Below are 15,794 nucleotides of genomic sequence, written 5' to 3' on the forward strand. Positions count from 1 at the left end.
CCCATTCACCGAACTGTGCGTTTAAGTTGAGAAATTTACGATTGAAACGGGTTAGTATATTTTCCTGTTCATGAACATGGTTCTTATACAATACCTAGGGGTAAGGTATAACATGTACAGAGGCATTTTCTTTTTGTTCTGGTGCCAGTAAATAAAACTGGACCAGAAAAGAGCTATTTCGCTATGTGAGGAAGCCATTCAGCTGGCTTGAGGAAGGACGACCGGTCCGCCCATATAAAGTCTGAAAAGGGACCTGGGGTGTTCCTCTATCAGTAATAGTTGTAAAATTGCTTCATGATCTAAAATTTGCTGGTGGGGCCTAAAATAATAACAATAAAACACCAACACAAAACTCAATTAAACTTTAAGATATACTTCACGACTGCAACTCAGATCATTACGGCAAACTTTCTTTAATGCACCCGGGACTGACAATGAAGATATTTTTCCAGTTAGAACAGGAGGACAGATGGAAGACAATAGAGTTATGACAGTCGACAGTTTATGTGTGAATACGTACTCTCGTTTCGTCAAACCTAAATATAGCTCAACGCACACGTGACTTTCCGGAGAGTGCCGAAATCGTACTCGGAAAATACGTAACTTGCCGACTTTCATACAGAAGAATTCAAAGACGGTAAGGACACTAATGACGGTCATTGAGACTAACGGAGGTTTTACAAAGGTTTATTTTCGCCGCAAAGAGGACATAATTTGGACGTAATGCACCCAAATCTAATAAAGCGAAACTTTTTTATCTTTGTCTTATAAGCTAAATATATACTTGTGTCTTTTTTCAGTTTATAAAAAGCGTCTTATTAAAAATAATTCGATAAATATGTTAACTACATTAAGGTCCGAATTTGGACATTATCAAAAATACATTAACGAAAACTGCCGACGGATATTTCAGATGTGCATATGTTACAACATGAAGCTAAAATGGATGAAGAAAATATTATTCGTCAGTTTTTGTCATTGTGTTTTTGAGAACGCGTAATTTCCAATACGCTGACATTTTAGAGTACATTTGTAAATATTTAATCTAGTACATAAAACTATGATATACAGCTTTTTTTAATAGTTTAATTCAAGTTTATACTGCTTTTGTCATAGTAAAACAAGCTATTCAGAACAGCTGCCAGCCTGAAAATGTGGAACGAACTTTATTGTCATCGCTAAGGACCCATGCGCAGTCACCGCTGCCGGTGTGTCGCACACGAATGTAGCAGTGAGTTGACACATTTACTTGAGCAACGACCACCGCCGTCGCTGGGTGTGTGCCAGAACCCGAGCTTTGGGAGGCATCGGAGTCTGATGTGATCACACCTGCCATTCTGCCAGCTATGACTAGCTCAGTCGCAATGTGAGTGTGGACTGGTGCGGCGACTGTCCATGTGAACACGTATACCCCGGAAACTGGTGGTTCGAATATTCCGTCCCTCTGATTATACATATCAACATTGTCTAGGGCTTGTACATCGAACTCGATAGTTTCATAGTTGTTGTAACACCTGTTTTGGCTTCGGTATGCATGGAAAGCTCTACTGTTACCGGTAGCACCTGTAAAATACATAGCTGATATGTGACTACTTATTACTAGTATTTAATGGATCTCGATTACTCACTAAATATCTTCAAATGAGTGTTTTCTATCATCTCGTTCTGGCGTATTAGCACCAATACCAGAACAAGATGGTTGAATGTGCGGATTGAAATATCTGGCTCCTGGGTAACTGTTTAGGCGGAAACGCTGCTCTGCTGAGTTACCGCAAAAACAGTTAACCAAAAGGCAGATATTTCCATCCTCACCTTATATCGATTATCGGTGAATGATTTTTTTTGCATTCCGTATTCTTCAATTAATGAAGAAAAAAAATGAAACGATAGTTTTTGTTATACATGATATAGTAGCGTATAAATTTAAGCATTCATTCATAATTCAACGCAAAAGAGTCATCTTACACCCCAGGAGTGTCTGATGAGTTTTTCCAGCATCGGCAAAAACATGAGTAAATACAGTCTGGCATGCAAGTAATGTTTAATTGTATCATTCTGCATGAATTAAAATTTGGATCTTTCATTATCTCTCAATTAAACTAAATAAAGTTATATCTTATATGAATTAAGACACCGGTTATCTAATTAACCATCAGGAGATATGCTACAGTTCCTCGAAAGAACATTTGTGTCCTCCTTTGTCATCAATGAGACAAGAGAAGAAAAACCTTGTTGTATTGCCACGTTTGTTAAACAAATGCTTTAAACTCACGTGTAAATAAATGCCCTGAAAAACTGCTATGGTCAGATTTTGGAATCTCTCTTCTCTCGGCCACTGTCTTAACTCCCTTTAACTCCCCACTTTTCGTTTCGTGTTCTTCCTCTAAGTTTTCTGCAACGAGAGCCGTAACCTCACCCTCCAGCTCTGCAACGCGACTTTTCATGTTTTCGTTTTCTGCAAATTGACTTTGAACAACAGCCTCTAATTCTAGAAACAGGCCTTCAATATTTGCGGAACAAAAACTAATTCCAAATGCCAAAACAAAAACATATGCTAAATACATCTTTAGAAGCAACAAAAGCTAAGTATACTTATATAAAGATTGTTAATTTACACGTTTACACGTCTAGACACACAAAAAATGGAATATAGACATGATTCGATCCGGAGGAGTTGTGCTGATAAGGCATAGATAAGAATTTTGCATTTAATCAAGGCAAAATGTAGTGTATTAAGGTTTTGTATTGGGGGCATGTGTGTTTATTAAGAGAAACAAACATTAAACAAGAAATATCTTTAAAAGTGATGGTCGGCGAATTGTAATAAGGAAAGAAGTTTATGAATTTTTCATCTAACATTCATCTTTCATCTAACATTTTTCAAATTGCAAAACTAAACACCGCACTTTAACAATTTAAATGGTTCTCTTTTAATTTTTCGCAAAGGTTTCGTAGGGTTGCAATTTTGTTTCGTTTATCCTTAGACGAATAATTACAGCAGTAGTTTGATGAAGATTCATGAAGCGGTTCATGAGAAGAGGTCATTAAACGTGTTTATATTTTTAGCTAAATTGGTCCCTATCCCCATTTGTAACAAAATAGCAGGAGACCTTACGATATTGTTACACATCGAGTTTGATAAAAATCCATTACATTTTAGTGGTTAATGCGAAGAAAGGCATATCTACTTTTAGCTATAGTGGTCCCTAATAGGGCCCAAGTTTCTATATAAATAAATTTGGAAGAGGACCTTATAATGATGCTCCAGACCAAGTATGACAAAGATCCACCAAACTGTTCATGAGACGCTGTATAAAGGCATTTCTAGTTTTAGCTTTAGCAGCCCCTAAAAGGGGTTAAATGTCCCAGCTGAACAAAGTTGGCTGCGGGCCTAATAAAGATGCTACAAATCAAGTTGATTAGAATACATGAGAAAAAATCAATTAAAGGATTTTTTTTATTTATTATTTTTATTTATTTCTAAAATAGGCCAACTGATCCCGCTTTAACAAATGCATATTCGCTATTCATCAATCTTTGGACAATGACGTCACACCTATAAAAAAAGTGAAGGTCAAGCAAAACATACATTGTAATTATTTCAATATTTCTGTTTCATAAGGAAAGTTTGACCGTAGTCATATCACATAGATAAACTGTATGCAGCGTACCTTCATATCAGTGTAATGAGATTCAATCATTATATAGCATATATATAATAAAACAGATTTCAACTGAGTTCAATATTTGCATACCATACTAAAGAAAAATATTCATATATGATAAATCAGTTAAATAATTTATAACAAATATATCAAAGCAAACAAGTACTCATTTTAATATGCAGTCTGAATAAGTCATAAAAGCAAGAAACCTTTTCATATACAGACGACAAGGAAAATCTTTTAAAAAGCACTTCTCTACATAAAAGACTCTTATCACACCCTTATTCATGTGATACGAAGACCGTATTCAGCTCTTTCTTTAATTTGATATATGTTGTTATTTGAACAGGTTTTTATCATATTTATTAAACTTACTTATCATTTTGAGATATATCAATATTCTTGCTAAATATACTGAGCCAAAGTTAGTTTTAAAACTGTGAACAGCGTCGTTTAGGATAAACGCTTTGTCTACATTCCACTCAGCGTAGCACAATCAACAGAGTGAAAGAAATTGACACTCTCGTCCAATCAGGCAGGGTGTTGCATAAATCTTCCATTTTGATAAATTATCTATAATGCGTTATCAAGTAGTTTGATTTGCAAACTGAAGTCACGTGGCATAGGTAACGAAAACGAATTTAGACGGCGTCGCCGAAAAATTGTTTCCCCTGGCACTGTAATTACCTGTACGTTAATTAGAGACCAAATGTTTTAAAGCGTTGGTTTTTAGGTACATGGAACGCTAATAAATATAAATCGCGCATTAGTTACTGTCTGGAAGATGCAACTATCTTAAGTTGTTTGGGGGATTTATATTCTAACAAGATCCCATATTATTTTCCTATTAAAGGGAAAGGCAATGATGTTCTTATGTTAATTCTGTCTGCCAGGATTTCTAACACCATTGAAAGGAGTGAAAGAATTAAATATTTGATCAAATGGCGTCTATTTCGTTTTCATGGCAACAAAAAACAAAATGGCGGATTTATTAGATTTCTATCATAAAAATTATTTGAACTTTATCAACTTATTTCTGTAAAATTATTTCTCTACTTTTTCCAGCTATAATGAAAGAAATTACCATGTTTTACATCATATACTCAAGAAGCCTATGAAATTAATCTATTTAAAAAAGTTATATGCTAAATAAAGTTCCAGGTTTATTGATATATTAAGGGCCCATAAGGGCATGTGACATGCATGACATATAACACAATATAGCATAGTAATATCAGATGACAAGACAACTATTATATAACCAAAGTTCTATCCTCATCCAAGCTGACCTACCAAAATTTACAACAGACATAAGGTCCCTTCCCAAATCATAACAGCAAACCCTACCCGATCAAAAGATGGAAAACTCAATACCACCCAGTAAAACAAATAGAATGTGTATCATTTACAGGCTAACATGATCTTTTAACAAAATATTGACAATTTCAACAGTGCTGTTCATTATTAATGAAAATTTTACAGCATTTGGATGTTCAAAATAAAACTTGTCAATATACTTCTTTCTTTTGCATTAGACAAATAGGATTCAGCAGTGTGTAAATGACGTCATAAACATACTAAAATAGCTGCCTCCATGGTCAGCCATTTTCTTAAATTTCAAACTACCATATCCTTTTCAATCGTGGTTCTTTCAACGTTATGAAAGGATTAGGGCTGGCTTTCATATAAAATTGACTCATTGTCAGACATTCCTTGCCCTTTAAACAAGATTGAAACTGTTTTATAATGCAACAAAATCACAGTTTGTACATTACAGTTATTTAAGAAATAAGATATCTCATCCAGTGATTTGTCGTTGAATAAATTCATTGTTTGAAGTTCAGATGCAAAGGAATTATATCACGAGGGCGCTGCCCTCGTGATATAATAATACGCATCTGAACGACAAACAGTGATTTTATTCAAGAGCAAATCACTAAATGAGATATATTATTTCGATTCTAACACGTTACCAATGATTTTAAAGTACATCCTTGACGACGTCCGTCAAATATTTGCCTGTTTTTTCTTTGTTTCTTTTTCAACGCGCCGCTATGACGTAATAATTGTAACGTCAGAACAGTGAATTGTTGTAAAATAACACACAACTTTCAGCCTCCTTTGTTTCATAGGAAAATGAATCAAGTCGTGTTAGAATACGTCATAACTTCAAACATCATATCGGCGTGCTGGAAAAGAAAACCACATAAAACAGGCAAATATATGGTGAATGTCGTCAAGGTCGAAGTTTATAAACCTGCATATTGTGTTATCAAAATAATATACATGTATTTAACAAAAAGTGATTTTCCCTTGAATAAAATTATTGTTTGTCACTCCAATCTTAACTCCAAACAATGATTTTATTGAACGACACATTGAATCAATGTTTTGGATATAGAAAAATCTATTATTTCTCAAATGAATAAGATATTTGACACGAAGACGACCATTAATTTCTACAAAATGTATTCATCGCTGCAGAAACAGCATTGTTACACCTCAAAATAGTAGCAACGCATTCTGGTGGTTACTACCAAAAATCGGCCGAGTTTTGATAGTCACTACCAAAATGCGTTACACTCAACGCAATTTGGTAATTTACAAAAATTTAGTACCAAAATGCGTTGGATATGTACACATCCAACGCAAAGCGGTATTAATAATAATCTCATGATTAATAAAAAGAATATTTTGTGACGAATGGACAATATTATTTCAAAGCGAGTCATGATGGAACTTAGTCGCTCATCCGACCTTGACCTTTTGACCTTGAAAATATAAAGGCCCCAGATTCAGTCAAGCAGGGCCATTGGAACACTCATGAGAGAGGTCAATTGCAACTCTAACTTTGACATACATCGAGAGATATCGAAGGAACTTCACCACAATTAGCTGATGCGTCGTTCGCATGACCCTGGGACAGGTTTCACAAACGTCAATAAGTAAGTATAGACTGTTTGAGATTAAGGTAGCACGCGACACTTTGCGAACTTTCGAGTAGCGTCTTGAAATTTTGCATGTGTAAAGTTGACCATATTTCAAACAAGATGCAGTTTATTTTATACCAATAGAGCCGACCAGTTTTTGTACACGAAACGTCAAAGTTGACCACCAAAGCCCGTTTTTGAAACTGACGTTGCCGCGTATCCTTGGCAACTTTTACGGGTACTGCAACGGCACCAGCCAACACATTTTCTTAAATTATACATTATTCGACGGGAATTGGTTTTTCCTTTATGGTGATGTAAAAATCATTGTTTTACACCGACAAATATTTGAAAAATGGAAAGAAAATCGCCGTTTTTGACTAAAAATTGACGTTCAGTTTCGCAGCATTTTTCGGCTTTAAATCAGCATATTACAAAATCCCTCAATTAAATTTTTGATTTTTTTCAATAAACGGTGTTTAAAATGTATACCAAGTCCAAATGACAAATAAAACTGGGGGGTCACCGACTTAGATTTTTCGGTGCATGTGATTTTATTTCCCCCACCCCCATGCGCAAATTTTGTACCATAATTCGACGTCTGCATATACGTTCGAGACATCATAATTCAGTCATTTTGAAAATCGCTTTTAATATATTTTCTATATAATAATGATTTTTTAAAATCTTTTTCTTATTCAAAGTACCAAATTAACAAGTTTTCCGTTGTAATACACTGCTAAAATGAAGAATTCATACATATGCAATTGTGTAGATAGTTCGGAGATTTCACATTTGAAACAAAAGTTAAAGCATAATTATTGTGAAATATCATAGATCAGAATTGTACAGCAGTTTCATATAGTTTTAAGTTTGCCCTCCACGAGAGTAAAGTTTTTCTTGATATTATCCCTTTTCCTCCATAAGCACACACGCACGCACGCCCGCACATCCCAATGTCATATATGCTGGTCGTAAATGCACTATGTTGGTTTTCCCATGGCACGGCTCAATAAGAGGTATCGCTTTGAATACTATTCTAAAGTTACATTAACGCATAAGCGTAACTTTATAAAGTTCTGATGAGTGAACTGCTAAATTGTTTGAAAATTGTTACATTCTGAATGTTGAAAGCTCAGACGCTTATTAAAATAAAAATAAATAAATTATAAAATCTTACACATATACATATACTGGTACAAATCCTAGTATCTCGTAAAGACGAAACCAAGACCAGCAAGTTTGAGCCGTCGGTCCTATGTACAATGTTACGATTCTTGAGTCGCTCATATAGATAATTACAACATAGAATTATACATGTTTAACCGCTGATGAGTTACAGCGAGTTTCCATCACAACCACTGTTTTCTGTGTTTCTTTCTTTTACCCCATCCGCTTAGCTCAGTTCTATGAATCGCTTTTCCGATTCCTGGGTAGGGCGTGACAATTTGGTAGAAGGTATTTGTCCGAAATCATTCGTCCTCCACCTCCGATTTTATGTGGTGAAGTTGAAAGTTACTTGTTGAGGAACACTAGTTAGGTTAACCGCCTATCGTAACAGAAAACAGCGCTAAACCTAAAACAAACAGTTTCCTTATTTTTTTTATTTTATGGAATATTTATCATTTTTAGCAGAGTATGTACTCGTACTTGTTATGTCTGATAGGTCTCTAATATTAGGAAAAATATTATATATGGAATATGTTTCTATTATGTGTCTATGAATACAAGGATAACCTTTCTTTAAACACATCTCTGGAGAGCTAAAACCTCTTTGTAAAGGATAGTGTTTCTATCTAGCGTTGTTAATAAATTAACCTTTTCAGAACTAAAACAGCCTCCGTACAATGAATATAAATTCTGTTTCCCCGTGGCTGCACTTTATTTGAAATCGAAGTGTCTAACTACTCTCAAAACAATCGAAATATTTTCAAAACGTAAAATTTATAATAAAGTTAAATAAATTTGTGATGTTTATTCCAACGATATTAGGGCTTTTATTTTTTCTTATTATTTTTGTAAATGTTTGCAATGACGTGTGTATCAATTATGTATAATCATGAACTTAAGAGGAAATTCAAGAAATTCTTGCAAAGTTGTAAACGACTCTGTTGACTAAATTCTTCTTAAAATAGGTTAAAAATTGATCACAAGACATACGAGAACCCGTTTAGTTACGTATTTGTATCTGGGGTTGGGGTAGAGTAATATAATTCAGCGTAATAATTTCGCCCACGGTAACCGAGTTTTAAAGGCTATTTTGATCTAAAAGCAGAGTCTATCTTAAAATGAAGATTTACAGAAACAAATACTCATTGCAATTAAATAAAGTTTTCATCATCATATTACTTTTTAGTCAAATTATATTGTTTGGGTTTTATATTAGACAAGATTAAAGCATATTTTTTATTCAAAACTCAACGTCATATTTGTCGCTCTGACGTAACTTTAACGTAAATATCGGGTCTAAGGTTAAGTGATCACCACAAATTATATACTATTTTAAATGCAGATATTTGTTGACTGAACAGAACGATTTACGAAAACAGTCCGACGGACGAGAAATCACAAAAATGGACGTCTAAGGTTTGCGGAGAAAAAAGTTACAGAAATATCAAAAATGTAAAATACGCATTATATGAGGAATATGCTGGATTTTAAATTAAATAAAATGTCGAAACGGAACCCAATAACTTCTGAATTTAGACGCATTCCTCCTTACTTATAGCAAATTGTGTCCACTTGACGCATTTAAAGATACCAAACGCTTCGGATTTTTATTTTTTTTTTTTTTTTTTTTTTTTTTTTTTTGCACCAGTGGCACGTTATGTAACATATTGAAATGTACTAAGATTTCACTTTTTAATACGTTTTCATCATTGTTAATATATAAACGTCTTGCCATGGAACAAAATGTTTGTTTTTGTTTTATATAATTTTAAGTTCTTTAAGAACCAGTAAAACACTAAATGGTGCAGCTGATAAGCTAAACACAATGGCCAAATCATAATGTCTCAAACGTATCTGCAGACGTCGAATTATGGTACAAAATTTACGCATGGGGGTGGGGGAAATAAAATCACATGTACCGAAAAAACTAAGTCGGTGACCCCCCAGTTTTATATGTCTGTTGGATTCGGTATACATTTTAAACACCGTTTATTGAAAAAAAATCAAAAATTTAATTCAGGGATTTTGTAATATGCTGCTTTGAAGCCGGAAAATGCTGCGAAACTGAACGTCAATTTTTAGTCAAAAACGGCGACTTTCTTTCCATTTTTCAAATATTTGTCGGTGTAAAACAATGATTTTTACATCAGCATAAAGAAAATGCTAATTCCCGTCGAATAATGTATAGTTTAAGAAAATTTGTTTGCTGGTGTCGTCACAGTACCCGTAACAGTGTTGACAAGGATATGCGCGACGTCATTTTACGCATGGGGGTGGGGGAAATAAAATCACATGTACCAAAAAAACTAAGTCGGTGACCCCCCAGTTTTATATGTCTGTTGGACTCGGTATACATTTTAAACACCGTTTATTGAAAAAAATCAAAAATTTAATTCAGGGATTTTGTAATATGCTGATTTAAAGCCGAAAAATGCTGCGAAACTGAACGTCAATTTTTAGTCAAAAACGGCGATTTTCTTTCCATTTTTCAAATATTTGTCGGTGTAAAACAATGATTTTTACATCACCATAAAGGAAAAACCAATTCCCGTCGAATAATGTATAATTTAAGAAAATTTTTTGGCTGGTGCCGTTGCAGTACCCGTAACAGTTGCCAAGGATACGCGGCAACGTCAGTTTTAGAAACGGGCTTTGGTGGTCAACTTTGACGTCTCGTGTACAAAAACTGGTCGGCTCTATTGGTATAAAATAAACTGCATCTTGTTTGAAATATGGTCAATTTTACACATGCAAAATTTCAAGACGCTACTCTAAAGTTCGCAAAGTGTCGCGTTCTACCTTAAAATTCAGGACGTCCACGATAAAAGGTCACATAATACGGGTTGTATAATACCTTTAAAAGTATATGCAAGGTAGACATGCAACCTTTATCCACCAAAAATCTTTATAATATTTCAATGTTGTTTACTATAATCCAACCCTGTAGTGAATTTAATTCCGAGGGTTACCGATTAATTTATTTACAAAGAGTAACCGAGGTTGCTCGAGTAAATATCGGACACTCGTATTTTTGTATACCGGACATAACTGTCTCGTATTTTCACCTGGTGCTGGAAAAACATTTTATACACCCGGGGTGTAGGATTGTCGTTGGGCTGAATGTATAAATGTGCGCTCCTAAATTGTTACTGTAAATTGTTACTATGTTTTAAAGTTGAGGTTCTGTGGCATATTTTGTTAAGAGTCTGTCCATTACTCGACAAAAAGTTGGTACCTTGGAAACATGGGTTTTTTTATTATTATAACTAACACACGCACAGAATTCACCATTTATGTTTATATGGGCTGTTTTAAAAAAATATCTAGGTGGGGGACCCACGTGCCGTCCTCACATTTATACTTCCTTTTACAAAATTCAACATTTTAGTGCTTTAAAAAGTCTCGACGGACTATCCCTTTGACAAAACTAGCACATTGAAACAATGCAATGTTATTGCATAGGAAGCGACGCTTGAAGCCCGTTTCACACGCTCATGAATCTACATTCTGGTTGTTTTTATACGAAAGCTATATATCTCGGGAGGGGAACTCCGAACCCCCTCCGCCAACCATTTTTATAGGAGACATTTTCTCCTTTTATCTCTCTCTTTTGTGCGTAAAAAATGAGCACAGCCCCTGATGTAGAAATAACTACCAAAATACGTTCATTTCCATGATCCTTAACTTATCATATGTACCCTTGCGACGCATTTTGTCGCTAGTGACTGCCAAAATGCGTTGCTACCGATCTGAAAGTTAAGTTTCCGGTTTAGGAAATTTTGGAATTAAGTAATTTCAATGTGAATAAATGTACTGTATTTCATTTAATGATACCGTATATATCCTAATGCAGCTATCTTTTGAATGAAAACATGTACAGAAAAGGATCATTTTACTTCCTAAACGGGAATCAAGATGCTATATTTAAAATCAAGTTTCTCGTTCGGGAAATCATGAAATCCCAGCGGGTGACTTCCCGATCGGGAAGTTTCCTCTACTTTATTTAGTTACGATTGCTGCTTTGAACAGCAAAAATGGAGTTTTATTATCGAACTGCAATGTTTTAATGTTTTGATTACTATATAAATATGAATATAACACGTAGGAAATCTATCTTGCTTAAGTTGACGGCATAGCGGCCAGAAGCTGGCGGCCAAGCAGTGAAAATTAGTTAGCGGCCTAGCGGTCTGAAGTTAGAAATCTCTTTTTCTGAGTAATTAGACATGTTTTATGTATTTCATTGAGGATACTTGACTGTTTCTTAATTTCTTTGTAGGAAGTATAAGTTTACTTTATATTTATCGTATATTCTAACTCATTATTTTTAATACAAGTACACGAGTCTGCCGGGTCGCCAGGCCAATAGGCCGCTGGGCCACCAGGTCGCTATGTTCAGGCCGCTAGACCGCCAACATCGGACCGCTAGGCCGCCAACTTCAGCAAGATTAGGACATCATTACCTCATTTACATCTTTATCAACAATGACTGAATATTAATTACCACGGGTAAGTATGCCTTTTGGACATTCTGCTACTTAAACGAGCAACGTACAGACAGTGGAAAGTTGAAATGGACATTAAAAATAGTTAACTTCTACGTATGTATTGTTTTATTTTAGGGTTCTTCTAAGAGTTTAACAGAACTAATCTACAGTATTCAAAGTATTAATCTTCCCCAAATACATATGTAAAAACATTGAAGTCTTAAGTTGTTTTTATTTTTGTTATTGTTTTATACTAATGCAGACTTTTGTTTCATTTTTGTCGTTGAATGTACATGTATACAGCAAGAGGGAAAGTTTAGCGTCTGTACCCTTTTTTATGTTATCGTATGAAGACGAAGTATTACCACCTTAAAATTCCATAAGGCTTTTATTTTTTTATGTTCAAAACAGACTAAACAGCTGTCAAAATTAAAAATGTACATAATTAAATGCTTAGAAAATCGCTACTTTCAATATTTCACATAAACTTAAACAGTAAAATCCGTAAAGGGAGGTAATCAAAACACTGAAAAAGTTGACAAGTACATGAGAATAGATCTTAAGTCGAAACTAATGTATTTTACGTTTATGATAAAATATGGCAACCGCATCATTTACAAAGGCATTATGAGCGTTCAAACATCAACAGACATTATATTCTAGACCAAGATGCATTTTGAAAGCACGCATATGGTTCGTGTCTATTCCAGTAGCATTGTGTAGCAAGTGATATTAAAATCTATTCCGCGTATTTTTTTCTAAATTTCATTACTAATTTAAACTGAAATAAAGTTTTTTGTTGTTATTTTTTAAAAAAAAAAAAGCTGTATCCGCTTAGCATTTAAATATGAAAAAAAGTTCTCAATACATCTTTAATAAAATTTTCACCAATGTTCTTATTTAAAAATCAATACACAATATTAACGTTTAAATTTGATTGACGTTCCTGTTAAAATCGTCACATTTTTCCACGAGTAGACATTGCTAGAGGTCACCACCTGTCAATAAAGTCACGTGATGCGTCTACCCGGAAACGAAAAAGCCAAGTTAGCGCGGAAGTAAGTTTCGTATATAAACTAAATTATTTGCAGTGGTCTTCACAACCATACTCTTCTCGTTGTCCTGAAAACCAAAACCAAAAACAAAGGTAAGAAAATGTTTAAATATTTTAATATTTATTAACTGTAATTAGTTATAAACCATTTTTAATATTCGGATACACTACTATCTAAATATCTCAATGAAATTATGTTTCAATTCAAATCATAAGTGAAGATATAAATATTTTTTTTTTTAACTTTTATACATATTTCTCAAAAATTCGGAACATCAGATCAAATATTTCGAAATTTCAGTGTTTTTCATAGTAATGTATATTTGATGTTTAATGACAATCGCATAAATATAATAATAATGATAATAATAATGATGATAATAATGATAATAATAATGATAATAATAATGATGATAATAATTGTAATAGTAATATAATCATTATGGTATTAAGACAACTTTTTAATACAGAAAATTTGTCTCAAAAAGAGGATCTCAATTATCAAATTTTACAATATTGAAACGTATGATTTTCAGATGAAATCCGCCACTCTTGCCATTCTCGCCGTCATGATGTGCATGGGAGTCACACTGGCTGCCTATGGTTATGGATCCGGCTACGGATCTGGCTACACCTACATGCCAGTATCTGGAGGACAGACGGGATACGGAAGTGCTGGTATTGATAACAGCTTCTGTAAGTTACTTCTTTAATTTGCTACTTTTATGACACCACTTGCCTGCATAGGCGCATCAAATTAAATTTTATTTTAGTACAAATAGTAATGTCAATAAGAGATCAAAAATCAGCAGTCAGTATCTTTTCAAGTCAATATTATGAATATATTGGATCCATAATGGCAATCGGTAATTTCCGTGCGATTTCGGCATTCTTCGGACGAAAATGTGAGTTATACAAGCACCTGATATTCCGTTCATTACGGAAAATGCCGAAATCCCAACCGAACGTCATTACGGCTCAACTACCATAGCATTTTATGAGCATGATATCATTTACATCAATTTTCTACTGCGTGAGTGGTGCAGAAGGCTGCCTTTTTATACATATTTCGTAGTGTAAAAGAGGATTTTTATAAGAACATTGCACATGTAGACTTTATCTGACTGATCGCTTTGATTTCACTGTTTGTTCATAGACACTTTGAACAAAATTACTTCAAGATTTCGATAAAGTCGACATTAATATTTTTGTGTATAGAATAAGAAAATTGTTTATTATTTAACACGCTACAACAACAATCACTTTTATTAATGTGTGATATTACATAAGGTAATAACAGGAGACACTTTGTTTTCTAAATGAAATGTAGGTTTAGATGGGGACATACATAATTATATAAAAATCATCTGTTCTTGGTTTAGTATATCCGAATAATATTCTCGAACTTTACTCATAATAGAAAGAAAAGTACATGAACTGTAGAGTTGTCAGAGCGTGCTTTTCGATTTTGATTGTATACATCAATAAGACATGCATCCGTTTATAAAGTAGTAATTGCTTGTTTTAACCAAGGCTTTTATAATGAACACCTTCAAAAGGGTATCCTTGATCTTACATTTCTATCACAGACAAACTGTTTATGTTTAAGGCATCTGTTTCGCTTTGGTATATATCTTTGATTCACTTTGGGGACTGATCGATCCTGATCTTTAATTATCCATATTTGCCAAGTACAAGAGCTAAATAAATATTTAATATGAAGACATTACGCTTATGTTAAATAAGAACAACAACCTTTTATGACGAATAAAATATATGATATGATTTTGAATAATGTTGTGATTTCATCTGTTTATTACAGTGTACATGATCGGACTCCTATTCCTCATCCTGATCCTGTTCAACAGCAACTTGTTCAACACCACTTCCAGCTCCAGCACCACCCCAATCAGGATCATCCAGGGTTAAACCAATTAAATATGGTAAGAACATATGATATATTTTACACAGATTTTTATCTCAAAAGATATTACTGCATATGGATGTTTCACGGTAATTCAAAGGTTGATGTTTATGTTATGAAGAACAGCGATCTATGAAGTAAAAATGTAATTGAGTGAAGTATAAATGTAATTGAGTGAAGTATAAATGTAACTGAGTGCAGATAATTAGACACCTTTCTTAATAAATTAACTCTACCACACAATAAAATTGGATTTTCAAAATCAGCAACAATATCTACAGTATTTAAGCCAGATCACATCGTTATGGAAATAGTTTTGCTTTGATTTGTGCATTTACATGGGAGTAGGTGGGGCAGTTATTTCATAGAAGCATCGACCTAATTCGTCTTTCTCTTGTCCAATAACACACTTGCATTATTCAGTAACATCTGTTTCTTATTGTTTTTATTATATAATTTCAGGTCACGAGCACGCTGTTCAAACGTCAAAGGAATCTTTCCGGCTCAGCAGCGCTATTAATTTATTGTTCATATCGTTATTGTTGAATAAAAAACTTGATCTTAAAA

The 15,794-nt window shown here is 33.9% G+C and overlaps 1 protein-coding gene across 1 annotated transcript; it reads right to left on the reverse strand.

Moving 5' to 3' along the window:
• Positions 1-1,070: 1,070 nt before the first annotated feature.
• On the reverse strand, positions 1,071-2,656 carry LOC123555361 (uncharacterized). Its single transcript, XM_045346007.2, has 2 exons — positions 2,273-2,656; positions 1,071-1,563 (listed from the first exon to the last, which is right to left on the reverse strand). The coding sequence occupies exons 1-2, from the start codon at positions 2,562-2,564 to the stop codon at positions 1,130-1,132; spliced, it is 726 nt and encodes a 241-aa protein (XP_045201942.2). The 5' UTR covers positions 2,565-2,656; the 3' UTR covers positions 1,071-1,129.
• Between the last annotated feature and the right edge of the window lie 13,138 nt (positions 2,657-15,794).

This window comes from Mercenaria mercenaria, chromosome 7 (assembly GCF_021730395.1).
Source record: "Mercenaria mercenaria strain notata chromosome 7, MADL_Memer_1, whole genome shotgun sequence".
Taxonomy (NCBI): domain Eukaryota; kingdom Metazoa; phylum Mollusca; class Bivalvia; order Venerida; family Veneridae; genus Mercenaria; species Mercenaria mercenaria.

Coding starts and splice junctions, on each gene's coding strand:
- LOC123555361 (XM_045346007.2), bottom strand. CDS start 2,564: ATGTATTTAGCATATGTTTTTGTTTTGGCATTTGGAATTAGTTTTTGT. Junction 1,564..2,272: donor TTCAGGGCATTTATTTACAC/GTGAGTTTAAAG, acceptor TGTATTTTACAG/GTGCTACCGGTAACAGTAGA.